This window comes from Dysidea avara, chromosome 3 (assembly GCF_963678975.1).
Source record: "Dysidea avara chromosome 3, odDysAvar1.4, whole genome shotgun sequence".
Lineage (NCBI taxonomy): Eukaryota > Metazoa > Porifera > Demospongiae > Dictyoceratida > Dysideidae > Dysidea > Dysidea avara.
In genome coordinates, this window is record NC_089274.1 from 20,808,423 (window position 1) to 20,827,316 (window position 18,894).

An 18,894-nucleotide genomic window follows, 5' to 3' on the forward strand; every position below is an offset into this window, starting at 1 on the left:
CACTCTGCAGTCTGAAGTATCCAGCTGAATCATAATTAGGTGCCCTGGCACTTGTAATCCTCACTTGTGCAGCTGTGTTACCTATGAGCAGAGCTCCAGCACTTCTCACTCTTCTCCTTGCAAGAGCAGATAATGGTGCCTTTTGATTCCACATGCTCTCTCTCTCATGAAACTCTCTTACGATTCTTCTCTCGAGCTGTTCCGAGCTGTGTCTTTGACTGGTCATCTCGTGACGGTGGCTGGTTAATCCGGACTTTACTCCTCTAGCACTTTGGACCAATCTTCGCCTTTGAGCTATCTCATAACATCTTTTCACTGCTCTGTGCGCTGACATGTCTTTGTAGCGAACATTCGCGCCACAAAACCCACAACTAGCCATGCGATATTCACATATGGTCCCATGTTCTGTCGCTTCGTCCTCTTGAGTACAAGTGAAGCCACACCCACCGTTTGGACACGTTATTAGCGGGCCATCATCGTTTTTACTTTGATGATCATCAGAAGAATCCATATCAGCTCCGTGGTGTGGCTGTCACATGACCAAATAAAGGAGCGCTACAATGTCAGCTATTAACGCGGTTATACACCATCAAAAGTGACAATTAGAGGGTGTGGCTATAATCTGGTTACGGATAATCATGGCGACTTACCCACTCAAGTCGTTGATGTTTATATTTGGCAGCAGTATAGGCCAGAGGTTAGTGACTAGTTTAATCTTGTGGTGTGCATTATATGAATTGTACTTGTGCAGTTATGTGTCTTCAGGGCTGCAGGCAGTACTGGAGATTTATCTGATAAGGTTTCTATTAGTGTGCTCAAATAGATCCTCGCACCTGGGGACCACCATCTTCAACCTCTATGTTGCCACATATCAGTTATGTAGTATAACTGGTGGGCTGGCTGCAGATAAGCTGTTGGGTGAGTGATGCTAACTCTAATGGACATTTAGTAGCTTGACAGGTAACTACATGACTCAGGTGTTGAGCAACTTTGCTAACACTTTTGGTGCAGTGTTAGTGGCGATGGCCACTTGGCAGTTTGCCCTGTCCCCTCCCAGTTGTTGTGTGAGAGTGAACGATACAATTGACTGTCATCAAGTAATGAAGGAGACAGTATTCTCTTCACTTGATTTCAACTTCTCTACACCACTAGCCATAGTACTAGCAGCATTTGGATTACTAGTATGTGTTCTGTCTGGCTATGACCTAATCTGACATCACCCTAACACTATTATTATAGCTATTTGCTGTTGGCTATGGACAAACCAATGCCATTCAAAGTGTATTTGTAGCGAATCAGTTTGCTGATCAGAAAGTCAGTTATTGAGATTTGTTTAATAATAATGTGCATGAGGGTCTTTCACAGTCACCTCATATGACTCGGTCGTTTAGCTGGTACTATTTCTGTCTTAATGTTGGTGCACTGGCAGGAGAAGCAGGGATGCCCATCCTACGACAGTCGCTTGGTTTTATTACTGCGTTCTTCAGTGTAGCAGGTGATAGAGTTGTACTGAATGCTAACTTATCATTCCTAGCAATCGTAGGTGTTTCAGTGATTTCAACAATACTGTTCTTAATTGGGACACGTTACTATATTAAGAAAAAACCACACAAAAGAAATGAAGAGACCGAACCACTTATTGTACCCTCCCAAATGACTATGAAACAAACCCTACAACAATTATGGCCCATATTAACAGTGTTCCTACCTCTTATCATATTTTGGGCCATATTCTTCCAACAGAACTCCACATGGATACAGCAAGGACTAGACATGGACTGCTACCTTGGTCAGTTGCACATTCCTCCAGGTAAGTATCCAGCCACATGACACAGTACCCATCTAGAGCCGGTATATTTGATCTTGTGAAGATTTGATGGCCAGTTTAGAAGATGTGATGGTTCTACTAGTGATTGTAGTAACAGAGTATCTCCTATATCCTCATCTTGCTAAAACACTGCGGTATAACTTTCCACCATTACATAAGGTGAGTACACAAGGTAGCTATGACATATCATGACATTAATCTGTCATGTATAGCTAGCTGTAGGCATGGCATGTGCAGCCATCAGTTTCATCCTAGCTGCTCTGTTAGACATCTATCTGACAGTTCCTGCTCATGACTGCAGAGGAACAGTGAGTATAGTGTGGCAGTTACCGCAGTACCTACTGATAGCCATTGCTGAAGTGTTGGTATCAGTTACAGGACTAGAGTTTGCTTATTCACAGGCTCCAACCAATATGAGGTCAGTTATGTGTTGTCAAAACTGATGGTCACCTGTTGTTGTGCTGACAGAAACATTGTTACTGGTTTGTGGTATCTGTGTCAGGCCCTGGGCAGCCTGTTAAATGCTGGAATTGCTCAGATTGCAATGAAGCGGCAGTGGCAATTTGTAATGTACAGCGGATTGATGTGGCTGCTGCTAGCCACCTTTCTACTATTGACAAAGCGCTACAAGTACAAGAAACCAGAGTCGTCGGGCGATACACCCTCGGCTATGAACTAATTTTTTTTTATAACAAAAATAATTATAATCACGTGTCAATGTTTGTACAAAGTGTATGTTGCACGTGATCCCTTATGTCCAATAAGTAAACAGTGTCAAGGTTCTTTGTAGTCGCTAACTCATGGGTAAGGAGAAGGAATTATTGGAGGCAGTGAAGACTAAAAATGTGGAGCAGGCCAGGAAAATAGTGGCCAAATTGAAGAAAGCAGGTTAGCGGAACTACACGCATAAACTGACATGTTTTTTTGTGAACTAGAACAGTACGAATGGTTTGCTATTGCCAACATAGCGCTGTTCTTTTCAGCTGGAACTTTTATTTTGGTTTCGTGTTTGTTTGTTACCACGGTGTTGTCAATTGCGCCACAACATATTATGTTCTGTAGCAGCGGGGACCCAGAGTCGCAGGAAGACCACAATTGATATACAAGACGAACATGGGTGAGACTCTTAATCGCTTTTGATGGCGGCTTCACTGTTGTATTTTAGCTTCTCCATTCTGCACCACTGTGCCCTTCATGGCTATGGTGATATACTAAAAGATGTTATTGACCTTGGGGGTTCTGTGGCTCTAATGGACAATAAAGGTTAGTTTATTCTCCCTCTCACACACTATATATATATACTGTTATTATACTTTTTAGGAATGGCACCACTTCACATGGCTGCGTTTGGTGGTCGTTACGAGTCTTGTCAAGTTCTGTTAATGCGTAATGCTGACCCCAATGCTGGTACTCGTACTGGTGACACACCACTTCACATAGCCAGCATTCACGGATATTCTAAAATTGTAAGTGTGCAACAACAACTAGTTGAATGTGTGATATACAGTGTGCAGGCTGAAGTGCTGATCAGTGAGAGAGCTAATTGTAATCTACAAAATGTTTCTGGCCAAACCCCACTTGACTTGGCTTGTGAGAATGGCAATAGTGAAGTAAGTGTAATTAGTGAGTTAGTTTAGTTGAGCTGTGGCTTTGACCAGGTTGTGAATTTGTTACTGAACACTGGCCAGTGTGTTCCTAAGATCAGTGGGCTACAAACACCTGTTCATTTGGCTGCCAAGCAAGGTCATGTCAACTGCCTGAGGTACTCCTCTAGTTGCCACTGATGTCAACTATTTAGTGTTTCCATAGGTTATTAGTTGGTCATGGGTACAGTGTCAACACTAATGGGTCCAATGGTACTCCATTACATGAAGCTGCCCTCTATGGCAAGGTTGAAGCAGTGAAGTTCTTAATAGAGGTGAGTCAGTGTTGTTAGTTATATTGATAGTGACAGTTCTACTTCAGGTGGGAGCTGATGTTAATATACCCAACAATCATGGCCTCACTCCACTTGAGGTGATCAACCGTTACACAGACCCTCGATCAGGTCATCACTTAAAGCAGCTATTACAAGGTAGTCATTTATCAGTCTATGTCATTTTGTAGTGAACTATCATCACTCATCAGGTGCTGTCGATCGTGCTGCTCAGGTCAAGCAGCAGCAGCAGCAACAACAACAGCAGCAACACCACCACCATCAAATGAGGGCAGAGACCCCACCTACTGCTCTATCCAGACCTGCTAGCTCTCGTTCGTATCATCAAGTACATCAACAAGTTGAGTCTCCTAACCAGCCACACCCACCAAGTTTACCACCTCGTAATCAGCCACACCCACCAACATTGCCGCCACCCAACCAACCACACCCACCACCTCCTGGTGGTCAACGACCTCCTTCACTGGAACAAGCACCTCCAGACTGGAAACCTGAGGAGCCACGAGGAGTTGCTCTCGGTGGCAATGCCAATTTAGCAGCCATGATAGCTGCTAAAGCTGCTAGTCGTAAACCAATGGCAACTTCACCTACTAAGAAGGATCAGACTGATCACCCAATGGTTTCTCCACATCAACAACAGTCAGCTAACAGGAACTTATTCCAGGAGCAGCAGCAGCCACACCAGGTCAGTGTGTCTTTTAACTGCCTTATAAAGAAATCTACACTATAGCAGTTACTAGTCTTCTGGTTAATGAGGCTACTAAGTGTAATTAAAATTAATAATGACTGGCTTATTAGTTGGCAAACACCAATAACAAATAATGGTCCATGGAGTCATGATGCCTCAATGGTGCTAGATTATGGTAGTATAGATGGGTTATGTGGATGTGTTTACTAGCTTTTACTGTTTGTGAAGGAAGTACTAAACACAGCTTTGTAGATGGTGATTGGTTTTGAAAATAGACTAGTGCTAATTGCCTACATAGAATACACTTGGTTGTTGCTAATGTGAAATGTTTAGATGTAGTTGCTGTGATGATGTGCCATGTTTACAAACTATATAGTGTGTTGTCATGACCCTGTGTATGTATGCAGTGTGTGTCATCATAACCCAAGTGTGTAGTGTGTCATCATGACCCATTGTGTAGTAGTGACTAGTGTGTGGTATGTCTGACACACTACACATTGGGTCATGGTGACACACACAAACAGGGTAATCATGACCCTGTGTGTAGTATCATCAGTCATGAATGGTGAGTTTGTGATGTGCACATCATCATTAATGTATATATTCCCACTCTAAACAAACAACTTGCTTTCATTTTGTCCAATATTTGGTGTAAATGCACATTCGTTTGAGTTTAGCTAGTTAGTGATGGGGATCATGTGTGAAAGTTCATTATTGGAATTATACCAGTGGAGTTGCATCTGTATGTGACCTGCTGAGTGAAAACCCTGCATTTTTCCATTGGATAAAAAAATCAATTTTACACACATTTAAAACAATACCCAAATTGATATAAATTATACCATTGTATTTGCCTGTTCATGAAGAGTAATTAATATCTTTGTCATGTGCGTTTGTTTACATTGCTGTAGAATATAACATTTATCGTCATTTCTAAACATATAGTTTTCTTGTTTGTAAGCATGGTTGTAGACCAAATACTATGAAATCACAAGTTCATAGTGAACACAAGTACATGTACCTGCATTATGTTTTCAGTATAATGAATTGGATTGTTTTTGCTGTTCCTGCTCTCTATTGTTATAACTCCTAAGAGTGTTCCAACAGATAAGGCTGCAACAGCCCATTTGTATTTCCTTTTAGACATTAAAGAAGTCATTAAAAGAAATTTGAGAAAAATGCAAAATAATCAGGTTTTCACTTAGTGGAGGTTTTCACTTAGTGGATCACGTTATATCTTATGTAAGAATGCATGTATTTCTAATGGCAAGGTCTGTTATTCGAAATTTCAAAATATTATTACTCTCTTTGAAATGAACACTTTTATTGCTCAATATATAATATATTGTGCTTGTGCCTGCAGCTGAATTTTTAAGCGTACTACATTGCATCTGCCTATTTGCCTAGAATAACACTACACGTTTATTAAACTACATAGTAACTGTACCTTTGATGATTGCTATAGAATGTGCCTCATTCATGTTGTTCTGAATTGTTTGTGTTGTAAAAAACTTGAAATCCTGTTTAGTTAATTCTTTTGTGACAGTGTTATATGATACACATTTTTAGCTAGCTTTAGTAGTAGAAAGAAATGCAATTGGCTAAAAGGCCATGATATGTGCATGTATTCCATGCAGTAGTCATAACACAGGTCATAATAACTTTTCCACACTAATCCTAGCTAAAGCCAACCAAAATTTGTACAAACCTAGAAAGAACACATATTGCATACTAAAATTGTTGCAACCAAGCTACAATGCTAACTACAAACCCCCACAGTAGTTTTATTGATACCTGTAACACAAGCACAACCTGATATATAACACATCTGGTTATGATACTTTACCAACCAATAGTACTTTTGAATACAGCTCAGTAATTCTTAGTTCTAATTAAAACCTCAAAAAGTGATGTAAACAATGTAGTGACTAATCACTGGAGCTGAACAAAATAATATCTAATAAAGTATTCGAATAGTGCAATGAGCGGGTAATTTGACCAGTTTGAATGTGTTGTTTTACTTGTAAATTCTCTATTTAAAAGTACTTCAATGAAATGCACTAGAAATATCTTTCAGTAGAAGAATAAGAAATGTATACTTTATTATTGAAATTAAAAAAAAAAAAAGAAAACTAGCCAAAATCCAGTCACAAATTTGGCAATTAAAAGCTTTGTATACTAGCACAACTGAGCAAATACCATATAAAAGCAAATCAAATGTTTGTTTAAGCTCTACTAATCACTATAAAAGTATTTTTTAAAACGTTCCTATATCATTTGCTTACTGAGTGATGTTCTCTCTGGGTGGTTCATGTTTATACACATGCAAGCACATCATGCCACATTCTAATAGCTCATCAGAAAATTTGCAAACATGAGGCCTGTATTACAGTGATGTTAATATTACGATGTCCACATGTGTACTTGTCCCAGAAATAATTATTTGTGTAATTCCTTGAACCTCCTCTGCTAGGCTGGGCTCTATTGACACCATTATAAACACCATTATTAACATGAATGTTTACCAATCAACACCTCATGTAACACAAACCTTTAGCTAATGATATTAGTGGCACCCATGTCATTAGGGTAGGGCATACCACTAATGTATGTAATGTAGCTTGTGTTTCTATAGCTAGCTGATTATAGTAAATTCACTATAACCTCTGTAGCATTCATCAGCGCCTCAATATCGACCACCACCTACCTATGGAGCCAGCCACTCCTCTCAACCTGTGCAGCATCCATCTCAGCAAACCAGCCACTCCTCTCACCCTGCGCAGTATCCATCTCAGCAGGCCAGCCATACCTCTCAATCTGCGCAGTATACTACCCAGTCAATGCAGCAATATACTTCTCAACAAGCCAGCCATCCTGCACACCAGCAAAGCAGCCACACTTCCCAACAGATGCAATATACGTCACAGCAAGCCAGCCACACCTCCCAGCCTGCACAGCATGCATCACAGCAAAACAGTCATGCCTCTCAACCTGTGCAGTACACGTCTCAGCAAGCCAGCCACCCTTCTCAGTATACATCACAACAAGCAAGCCATGCCCCTAAACCGATGCAGTATACGTCACAGAAGGCTACCCAACCAGTGCAGCAGTATACATCACAGCAAAGCAGCTATACCTCTCCATCTGAACAGTATACATCACAGCAAAGCAGCCACACCTCCCAGCCTGCACAGTATACATCGCAGCAAAGCAGTCACACCTCCCAACCTGTGCAATACACATCTCAGCAAGCCAGTTATCCCATAAAATACACTTCTCAACAAGCTACCCAGCCAGTGCAGTATACCTCACAGAAAGCTACCCAACCTGCACAGTATGCATCACAGCAAAGCAGCCACTCCTCTCAGTACAGTCAGCAGCAGCAGGCCAGCCACACCTCTCAGCCTGTGCAGTACACATCACAGCATAGCAGCTACAACCCACAGCCTGCACAACAACAGCAGTCACGTTCATTGGCAGTTGGTAATCTACCAACTAGATCTGCTTCAATGAAATATCCCGAGACTTCCAATAATCCTATTGGCTACGTCCCCTCCAGTTACACTACAGATAATGTGAGGGAGAGATCAAGCTCTGCTGCTACTCTAGATGACTCAGTCATTGATCAACCAAGATCACGATCTCAAACTATGGATAGCACTGACAATGGTGAGTTCTTAGTGTGTTTTAGTGTTGGTATGTTATTCTATATCCATAGTGTGTTAGTCTAGTGTGTATAGTCTATAGTGGTATGTCTAGTTAGTGTATGGCTCTATGGGCTGAAAAGCAACTTAAAGAAACTCTTTCAAGCCCAGTTTCTTCTGATAGCACACACAGCTTGCTTACTACTCACTCTCCTCAGTGTGTATAATAACTGGTGGGATGTGTAACAACTTCTTCCTTGTGTTTGCATTGCAACCTCTTCCCTTGTTTTGCTTGACAATAATGTTGGTACAAAAGTGTACAACCTAGTACAGTGGCAAAACTTGTGCTGCTAAGGTCCTCTCCGCTTTGTCTCTAGCCTTCATAGGCTTACGGAGTTGGAGGAACTTGGTTCAATGTCTTTAATTGACAAATCCACCTAACAAATCCAACAGGGAAATTCCCTATTTTCACATGCCATTTCAGGTGATGAGAAATGTTGTTCTCTTTTTCTACCTCAACATGCATGTAATGTAACATGCATGCCCTTTAGGGTACTAAAAATAACATTCAAACTCTTCATGACAGGTTATTTACCAAAGTACAATGGTGCAAACCATATAATTATGGGGTTTTTCCTGAGTTGATAATGTATTCATTTGTTTTCATTTCCATACCACTTTTTTGTTTACCCAAACAAGACCAGAACTGCTGCCTTAACTTTTTATTTAGTAAAAGTTGTTTTGGTTATTCTTGGAGGTTTTCATGCATGTCTACCTAACTATATTATTAGTTACTGCTAGCAATGTAACAATGTGTAGCTATTTTGGCAGGTGGGCCATCATGTGTCCTGGTTGTGTTTGTGGCTTGTTTCATTTTGTGTATGATTATTGTTTGTGTAATTGTTGTTTGTAGCACCCTACTCACTGCAACGACCAACCAAGAAGCCTAAACCAACTAGCAAATTAACAAACCAACAGAATAGAGCATATTCTGCTGACGAACAGCCCTCAGACTCTCCTCAGATACCCATAGGGCCAGGTGGACTTCGTAAGTCTGGCAAGAGGCCAGTGCCAGTGCCACAAAAGCCACCAGAGCCCTCTAATGAGGACAATGAGCTGATGCAGAAACTTAGACGGCGTCAGCACAAAATTGAGGAAAGAGTAGCTCAAGAAGCCACTGAGCAGCAACCGCAGTCAACCAATGGAAATGAGCAACCAGAAACAGCCAATCAAATTGAACAGTCACAAACAACCAATCAAGTTGAACAGCCACACAATCAAGAACGATTACAATCTAAGGAAAAGAGCTTGTCGCCAGGCTACCAGCTACCTCCTAGCAATAAAGAGCAAGTTACAATAAATGCTCCAAGAAACCCAGCTCAGTATATTACTAGCCAAGTTCAGTATACTAGCAGCACAGCTCAGTATACTAGAAGTACAAGTCAGAGTTCTACTAGACGCAGTTCAAGTCCAACACAATCTAATCCTGCTCAGTATACCATCAATTCATCTCAGACCAGTGGAACCCAGTATACTACTAGTAGAACTCACTATACCACAAGTCCAAGTCAATACACTACAAGTTCAATGCAGTATTCCAACCCAGCTCAGTACACTGCTCAAGCTCAGTATACTACTACTGCCAGTCCAGCTCAGTATACTACTACTAGTCCAGCTCAGTATACTGCTACTACTAGTATAGCTCAGTATACTACAACTAAGTCCCAGTACAATACCAGCTCTACACAGTCTTTTAACCCAGCTCAGTATACCATCAACAGTGGACCTAATACTGGCATTACCAGTCCAACCAACCCAGCTCAGTATACCATCAATAGTGGACTTAATACTGGCATTACCAGTCCAACCAACCCAGCTCAGTATACCATCAATACATCAAACAGTGGAGCTGCTCAGAGTAATACTGGTGTTACCAGTCCAACCAACCCAGCTCTGTATACTGTTCAGGGTTCTCAGTATGCTACCAGCACGACTCAATATACTACCAGTCCAGCTCAGTATACTAGGAGCACCAGTCTAAGCAGTACGAGGACATCAAGTACTAGCATTAGTGAAGACACTCAAGCATACAAGCCACCAAAGGGACGTGACATAACCACACCAACTACAGCGATAGCCACACCCATCAATGCTATAACACCTACTGCAAGTACTTCAAGCCCAGGTGAGTGTCATGTGATTTGGTAATTTACTTAGATCTCCAGATGAGGAGGTTGTTGACCATGTGTCATTATTCATCTCGTGATCTCAAAGGGAAATATATTAAACTATTGGCTCTATATATCCATGCCATATGTGTTCCAGAGCCCTTCACTTTCACAGCTTTCCTAGCTAATAAACGAATGCTTAGTTGTGAAATACACTTGAGTACTCATAAAGATCGCACAACCCAGCTCACATGATGCACTTGCCATCATGTAGTGACACAATGAAGGCTATAGAGTTTGATTGGTATAATTTCTTGTCAGGAACGCTACTTTAATACAGTGTGTGTATCATTGTTGTTACTTGAAAAAGCTGTAAACTGCTGTCAGTATAAAACATGTCACATAGGTATGACTACAAGTAGCTAGTATTCGTGAGTACTCGATCATTACTCTGGAGAGTACTCAAATCCGTGATCGTTTCAGCCCTACTTAGTATGGTTGGTAATGTGGTGTCTTATTGGTGCAGCATACAGTGTCAGGTTAAGTACAATGAAACCTCTCATTTAAAACTCTCCAAATTAAGGACTGGATAGAATAAGGAGTCAAACAGCTAAACAATATGTGTTTTATAGATAGGTTTTCACTGTATTTCAAATTAGACTAAGATTTCATGGTCTTATAGAATGGCGTCTGTTAGAGAGGATTCACCTTAGTGTGTGTGTGTCTGTGTGTGTTACAGTGTTTGAGAAGAGTGAGCAAATGAAGAATGACCAGGTGAAGGTTCCAAGTGATCAAGTAAAGATTACTAGACCGCCTAGCCCACCAGCTAGTGGTTAGTTGCATACTACTAGCCCCACCCCCTTGCCATGTCCTCTTTACAGGTTCCAATTTGACAGCTATGGATTGTGCTAGTGGTCTCAGTATCACCTCATCATTATCATCATCTTCAATAAGTTCTGCTAGTACCAGTGCTGCCGCAGCGGTACGTTGTTATTAGTTTTAATGTACTCAATATGGTTGCCATTGTGTAGGGTGGCAGCAATGTAGAGGCATTGCCAATATCGGATTGGCTAACTAAGTACAAACTAGTGGATTACATCGGGTTGTTCCAACAGGCAGGGTTTGACAATACAGAGTTTATAGCTGGCATCACTACTGAGGTGGGTACAATGGTTTGTGTGTAGTACTACTACTACTAGCTGGTCATTGTGTAGGAGTTGATTGATCTAGGGATGACGAAGATCGGTCACCGTAAGAAGATCATGACAGCAGTACAAGCATCACAACTGAAAGAACCAGTACTAACCAAGAAACCGGTGAGTGACAAAACCAGGTTCTTGTTAGATTAGGGGACAAATCATCTTAGGAAGGTGGCCCATCAGTAGGTTGCTCACTTTGTTCAAAATTGATTTTCAAGTTAACTAGTTTATTAGACAACAGACCTTATTACATTTAGCAAGTGTAGGCAGATCACTTACAGGTCACTTTGTACATGAATAACACATTTGGGGAATTTTAAGTGGTTGTTCTACAGGTAGTTAGATATCTCATTATAATGATCCATGTTGCACAGGCTAACATCAAGGAATGGCTGGCACATTGTGGACTAACTCAATACCATCAACTACTAGTAGAGGCTGGTTATGATGATATCGACTTCATCGCTGACATCACTCGTGATGAGCTCATTGAAGTGGGCGTGTCCAAATATGGTCACTTGAAGAGGCTAATGAAGAGCATCGGTCAATTATTGGAATTAATAGATTCTGGTACTGCCAGTGCTAATAGTGAGTTTCCCATCTGTATTGGCCTCGGGACCAAAATATTAGTGAGGTGTAAAGGTGTCCGGGTATATGTAACCATCTCAGCAACAACAAAGACTGCATAGTTCACACAAATTTCTTTTATTGTCTCAGTATTATCTACAGTATCCAAAGAATGGGTTACCACAGTTTCAGCTAGTGAGTAGTATAGTGCTAGACATTAGGAATTAAGAGTAGTGACTATTCTAAGTACAGATGCTTAAATTTGCAGCCATAACTTTTGGTCTACAAAGTTGAGATTTGGCTTAAAATGTTCACCATGAATTTTCCATGAAGGTATATAGTGTTGGCCCTGTATTCACTTTGTGTAAGACAAAAAAAAAGTAGTCCCTTAACGGTGCTCCTCACTACTAAAGACTGAATGTCAGAAGATGTCAGGAATGTTTTAAGTGATACTTATACTAATCTTTAAAAGTTGCCTAAAACTATAGTGTTAAAAGTGGAAGTTTTAATCGAGCCATAACTCAATGAAACAAAGTATCTAAACAAACTAGCATTAAACCTACAAAAAAAACCATTAAAAAGCCCTAATATTGATTTTTTTTTACTTTTTAAATTACACTACCCGATTTTTAGTCTGCCAGTCACAAGGCTAGAGACTAAACTACACATTGTATGACCAATAACAAACTCACCAATGGCATGTGCCTTTTCGGGTTCCAACAAGTGCTTTCCCTCTGCGTTTCCTTTTATCTTCAATCAGCTGGTCGTTAGTGCTGTGAAACCTTACCAGGTAAATCCATTAACCGGCCAGTTATCAGTTATATTTTTGCATAGCTGATCTCCAAGATATATGCTCAAAAACAAACATTTTGGGTGCTTTTCTCGTGCTTTAATATTGATACCACACTTGTGGTAGGATTCTGCTGTAGGTATAAACACTTAGTGTCTATTACTTTGGTCACTATAAGGACTATCTGACAAACTATACTACAAATTTTAAGGACACATATAGTAAGTGCAGCATAAATATTGCAGGAAGTTTTATTTATTTCAGTTAATCGGATAACCAAACAGTTATGATCAGCTCAGTAACCAGTTATGATATTCTGTCCAGTTTCGCAGCTCTACTGGTCAGTCTTCTTCATGCTAGGAAACCTTATTAATTTTCCATAGACACCACAAATTTATTTAAAGCGCTTACACTGATACATTACTAGTAGAACTGCACGATAGGACCTTTTATGAACTAGCTAACAATTTAATCAAGTGACATGTCTCTTTACAATCTAGTACAACTGGACCAATAATGATTGAGGGACGTGCCTGTACTTGTAGTGATTGACCACATTAAATACACACTTTTTATTGGTAGCATAGTGAAGAACAAGACATGACCATGACCATGCCCCTTAAATATCGTGTATAGTTCAGTTGACTAAGGCTCACTCAAGATGATATATGATACTATAATAAAGCAGTCACCCTTATACAACAGCCACATTCAATATTTTAATAAAACAGTTAAATGTGTATATCGTAGCAAGAAAAAAACTAAACAAACTAGTATATTTTAAAATTTATTAATTTAAACAATGAAGTAGGGATCTAAACGATAAAAACTAGCAAGACAAGAGATGAATGATAAAGGGCTTGTATGACACAAGTATAATGTACATAACTAACTTGGAAAATCAGAACACCTTGATTATCAGTACACTGGTCCCAAGGTATACACAGTATTGGGGAATTTTCTTGAACATGTACATTATGTGATCCACAGGTCCCACCCCCAGTTCTGGTTTCTCTACTCCAATAGTGCCCACCACCACGCCTACTATTTCAGCCAATCAGACTTCAAATAGTGATCTTGTAACCACATCTATGGATCATGGGATGAATTCATTGGATCATGTAAGCAACAAGGAAGAGAGAGGACTCACCAGACAAGCAGCTGTTGCGGTGGATCCCACAACAAGAAAGGGACCTCCCCCAATCCCTACAAGATCGTCCTCTACAGCACTTACAGACAAGGAACAGCAGCAAATGAGGGATGTAGCTCAACAAGGAGGTGTGGCTGCTCCTCAGAATGCTCCAGCCAACATGATTGCAGCAACTAAGGTGCCACCAAAGGTTGCTAAGAAACCAAAAGGAGCAAAGAGAATGTCATCACCTCAGCAGCAACATCCCAGTGGTAGGGGTAGTAACCATAGTAACTATCACTATTATTTGTAATTGTAGGGTCAGAATATAATGAGAATGACATAGTGGAAGGTCTGGATGATGATTTCACTTCGGATCTTGACATGGCTCTACAAGGCTTTACTGACAAGGAACCAGAACTGGAGGAAGATATAACTGAATTTGACCAGTTAAAGTGAGTCAACATCCTGTACAACATTTAGTGTAGCCACTATACATTGTAGTGCATTAATTGATGACAAAACGGAACAAGGAGATGATCTGTTTGATGAACTAGATGACATGTTAGCCGACCTGAACGCACAGCTCAATATTATTATTCCAGGATCAGACTCCTAATGTGATTATTTAATTTGTGTAGGTAGAATTACAACAATAATTTTACAGCAGCATTGATCAGTTTGTACAGTACACATACACATCGAGTGTTATTATTATTATCATTACAGTTTTGTTTTGATAGTGTCATCTCGTGAAGTCTTGAGGTACTGCATAAAGCCAGTTCCACCTGTACCTTTAGTCTGTAAGCTAACTTGTCCACCTTCTTTGCTCTTCTGTATCACAATGTACAGGCTGACCAACTTGATGTGCTCACAACGTAACTCCACCAGTGCTTGTACACATTTGTTATATGCTGTTAATAACTGATCATCATTGCTTGATCTGACATAGTCCTTAAGTGTCACTGTGGCCTTGAGATCTTTAAGAAAGTGGCGGTGTTCTCGTACCATGTGTTCCCTCTGGGTCATGTTGAACTCTAGAACACTTCCACCATGTTCTACTCCTAGTAAAGTGTCCAGTGTGGCTAAGATGGAGCTCTGACCTGCATTACCTCCACAATACTGTAAGGGTGTGTCACTCACTCCCTTGTACGATAAGCCTTCAGGCAACACATCACTATTGAACCAGCCAGCATGAAAGGTACGTATTTGTGTGTAGAACACAGCCGGCTTACATTTATCCCTCATGTGGTAAATGGCATCCTGAACAGCTTTAATGGCCTGTTCCACTTCATGTAAGTTCTCCACCAAGCCACTGTTGTTTCGTTGTTCAACACAGTTCTTCAAGATGGCAGGTATTTGTTTGATGAACCTTATAGCAGTAATCTCCACCAAAACGGTGTCCAGATAAAACCACTCTTCATCTACAGTGCCGGTAAAGCTGAATAAGCTCTTGAGGTTGTCCCTGTTCATCTCTCCATTCTCATCTATTCTTCTCCAGTTGTGTAGTACTGCGGTAGAGTGTGTTACAACAGGCGGCATGTCTAAATGGCGGGCTACTTTACACCAGGGGACGGCCAAAACTTCAGGGAGACTACGTGCCACACCCCTATCACCTTCACACCACACATAACTATGAGAGACAAAAGTTAAAAGACAAAACGCCCTCCACCACTCTGCTTCACTACAAAGATCATCAGTAGGGAAGGGTGGTAGACGATCAACTTCTTCACGGACAGTCTTGCCACGTATCAGATCTGGAAGGTGAGCTGCCACCACCTCCCATGCCTGAAATGAGCTAGGTAGTGACACTATCGGGTCTGTTAGGGGTAAAAATCCTCTACTAGCCGAAATGTTGTACTTCCCCAGGTCCATAATTACTGTCAATCGACTTCTTGCTACACCTATACTCTCGCCTATACCAGCGAGATTACTGGTCAGTCCAGCGCACCCGCGTGACGTGATTCCAACTCGCGCGCCTGCGCTAAAGCCTGGGTCGCCTGGCCACGTGAAGACATGTTGTCGATGTAGTTTGCAGGCGAGCTACTATCATAGTGTTAAATGAGTTAAATGTCCCCACGTGCATGACGAGAGATGCACTGAGCCGGGGGTGTAGTGAGAATTTTTCCTGATGCAAGAAATAGTGCGAAATATCGCCATGTAGTTGTCTCCGAGTGGTTTTAGCCTGAGTCATTGTGAATGTAGTGACAATCACTGATGGATCTGGAGAAGTACAATATTTCGGCCAGTAGAGGATTTTTACCCCTAACAGACCCGATAGCGTCACTGCCTAGCTCATTTCAGGCATGGGAGGTGGTGGCAGCTCACCTTCCAGACCTGCTACGCGCCAAGACTGTCCGTGAAGAAGTAGAGCGACTGCCAACCTTCCCTACCGATGATCTAAGTAGCGAGGCGGAGTGGTGGAGGGCGTTTTGTTTATTAACTTTCGTTTCTCACAGTTACGTGTGGTGTGAAGGTGATGTAGGTGTGGCACGTAGCCTCCCTGAAGTGTTGGCGGTTCCCTGGTGTAAAGTAGCCCACCATTTAGACATGCCACCAGTTATAACCCACACTTGTGGAGTATTACGCAATTGGAGGAGAATAGATCAAAATGGAGAAATAAGCAGGGACAACCTCAAGAGTTTATTCAGCTTTACTGGTAGTGTAGATGAAGAGTGGTTTTATCTGGACACCGTTCTAGCAGAGTTTGCTGCTACAAGGTACATCAGTCAAGTACCTGCAATCTTGAAGAACTGTACGGTGCAGAATTACAGTGGCTTGGTGGAGAACTTACATGAAGTGGAGCAGGCCATTAAAGCTGTTCAGGATGCCATTTACCACATGAGGGATAAATGTAAGCCAGCTGTGTTCTACAAGCAAATACTTTCCTTCCAAGTTGGCTGGTTTAATAGTGATGTGTTGCCTGAAGGCTTATTGTACAAGGGAGTAAGCGACACACCCTTACAGTATTGTGGAGGTAACGCAGGTCAGAGCTCCATCTTAGCGACACTGGACACCTTACTAGGAGTAGAACACAGTGAGTGTGTCAATGAAGTACATGCTACCCAGATGAAACACATGGTACAAGAACACCGCCACTTTCTCAAAGATCTCAAGGCTACGGTGACACTTAGGGACTGTGTCAGATCAAGCAATGATGATCAGTTATTAACAGCATATAACAAATGTGTACAAGCACTGATGGAGTTACGTTGTGAGCACATCAAGTTGGTCAGCCTGTATGTAGTGGTACAGAAGGGTAAAGAAGGTGGACAGGCTAGCTCGCAGAATGGTGGAATTGGCTTTATGCGGTTCCTCAAGACTTCACGAGATGACACTATCAAAGCAAAACTGTAAAACTTCTTGTGCACTAAACAAGTTGATCTGTGCTGTAGTTCTGTTGATGTATGTAGCTAATTAACATGCAAAACCCTAATATGGTCTATCTGTATAATTAAAGTACAGTCAACAAAAACACTGCTACCACCTCAGCCTTCTCCCAGAATAAAGGCTGACCCTGTTAGCATAGCTAACAGGTTCTACCAACAACAGAGGTAGAGAGATGATCAAAGTGAACTTGTCAAAGTTGATACTGTTGAGGCCTATTAATACTCATTTTCTATTTTTGATTTAGTTGTGCTTATGTTCAGTTATATAGAGCCAACCTGACATGAAAACATGCTGGTCAACCCCAGGATAGTGTAAATGGGGATTAGAAATTTCTCCTGCATTTCAACCTAAACTTTAATGGTAACATGATGGATACCCGGGTGAATACCCATGAAAACTTACTCCTTCATGGGGTTGAGTAAAAATTTCATGTAGCATGTCCAGTGATGAGAGCAACTGACTTTGATGAAGAATTAGTGTCCAAAAGTACAGAAACTGTTATAAATTTTTCCCTAGTTTCTATGGCTAGATTTAGGTTGCACAAGAATTGAGTACTACCAGTGTGAGATTGAGATACAGTGAAACCTGTTTATTAAGGACACCTTGGGATTAACCAAATGTCCTGATTTTCCAGGTGCTAAGACTACTTTGGGACAATATGTGTCCAGATAATACAAATGTCCTCATTTTTCAAGTGTCCTAATAAAGGTTCCTCTGTACTCTATTAGAGCAGTCACTCTAATAGAACACTACTTCAGCAGCAGAATCGTAAAAGTTGGTTCTGTTAGGCAATTTATCCAAATCTGTTTGCATTGATACGTATACATAATCAAGTGCATGGGTATATTTCAAAGGCCTCAATTCCTTTAATGATGTATGAACTTGTCCATAGAGGAATTGCTCTATTCAAGTATGTATCACCGAAAACATTCTCTGACCCAGACTTTCATGCGGGGTGGGGGAACACCCCCCTTTGCACACTAATAGCTATTGACAGCCACCTTGTCTCTCTACTACTTTGGAATACTGTTTCCACCCCTGGTAATAAGGCTTAGTAGGGTGTGTGGTGAACTGATAAATCTATCAAGTCCATTACATATCCCCTACTCTTTTTTTAAAATTTGAAGTAATCATACAGCATTGTGCTGTCTTTCTAAATATCATAATGCATGCTTAAGTGGTTGGTATTACTCATTCCAGATTTGTGTTTCCCAGCCTATGTTTGGCTAAAGTAGATCTCACTATTGGAAAAAAGCATAAGAAATCGAACAGCATAATGATATCATTCCGGCAAGAATGATGGTGATAGTTATGTACTCTATACTTGCATTGTTGCATGAAAATGTCTTTCTTCTTTCAAGTCATTGAAAGTGTAATTTTAAGAACACCAGTATGGATGACACAAAACACAATATAATTTGGCAAGAAGGTCAACAGGTAAAGGGACGTTATAGTAACCCAGAGCATAGATCCTTTACATAGATTTACATGCCCCCTAGAGTAAATTCTTTTTTAAGAACATGTGCTGTATTGCCCATGTATTAATATAGCTACA

The 18,894-nt window shown here is 40.9% G+C and overlaps 4 protein-coding genes across 6 annotated transcripts; 3 read left to right on the forward strand and 1 right to left on the reverse strand.

The window, feature by feature from the left end:
- The first annotated feature begins 76 nt into the window (after positions 1–76).
- On the forward strand, positions 77–2,613 carry LOC136250099 (solute carrier family 15 member 3-like). Of its 3 annotated transcripts, XM_066042260.1 has the most exons (9): positions 77–697; positions 752–918; positions 961–1,181; positions 1,240–1,314; positions 1,366–1,495; positions 1,544–1,810; positions 1,872–1,987; positions 2,041–2,246; positions 2,297–2,613. In XM_066042260.1, the coding sequence occupies exons 1-9, from the start codon at positions 639–641 to the stop codon at positions 2,505–2,507; spliced, it is 1,452 nt and encodes a 483-aa protein (XP_065898332.1). In that variant the 5' UTR covers positions 77–638; the 3' UTR covers positions 2,508–2,613. The 3 variants fall into 3 exon arrangements, with proteins under 3 accessions (XP_065898332.1, XP_065898331.1, XP_065898333.1); XM_066042259.1 differs by having other exon boundaries at positions 1,366–1,810; XM_066042261.1 differs by lacking the exon at positions 77–697 and having other exon boundaries at positions 781–918; positions 978–1,181; positions 1,366–1,810.
- On the forward strand, positions 2,546–14,689 carry LOC136250094 (uncharacterized). Its single transcript, XM_066042255.1, has 19 exons — positions 2,546–2,716; positions 2,891–2,945; positions 2,994–3,091; positions 3,149–3,294; positions 3,343–3,438; positions 3,487–3,590; positions 3,638–3,746; positions 3,794–3,902; positions 3,956–4,449; positions 7,125–8,121; positions 9,010–10,281; positions 11,004–11,096; positions 11,146–11,246; positions 11,296–11,424; positions 11,479–11,580; positions 11,838–12,051; positions 13,811–14,221; positions 14,269–14,404; positions 14,454–14,689. The coding sequence occupies exons 1-19, from the start codon at positions 2,629–2,631 to the stop codon at positions 14,566–14,568; spliced, it is 4,869 nt and encodes a 1,622-aa protein (XP_065898327.1). The 5' UTR covers positions 2,546–2,628; the 3' UTR covers positions 14,569–14,689.
- Positions 14,543–15,927, reverse strand: LOC136250103 (indoleamine 2,3-dioxygenase 2-like). Its single transcript, XM_066042265.1, has one exon. It carries the CDS (start codon positions 15,822–15,824, stop codon positions 14,673–14,675), a length of 1,152 nt encoding a protein of 383 aa, XP_065898337.1. The 5' UTR covers positions 15,825–15,927; the 3' UTR covers positions 14,543–14,672.
- LOC136250104 (indoleamine 2,3-dioxygenase 1-like) lies at positions 15,172–17,403 on the forward strand. Its single transcript, XM_066042266.1, has one exon. The coding sequence runs from the start codon at positions 16,167–16,169 to the stop codon at positions 17,304–17,306; it is 1,140 nt and encodes a 379-aa protein (XP_065898338.1). The 5' UTR covers positions 15,172–16,166; the 3' UTR covers positions 17,307–17,403.
- The last annotated feature ends 1,491 nt before the right edge of the window (positions 17,404–18,894 follow it).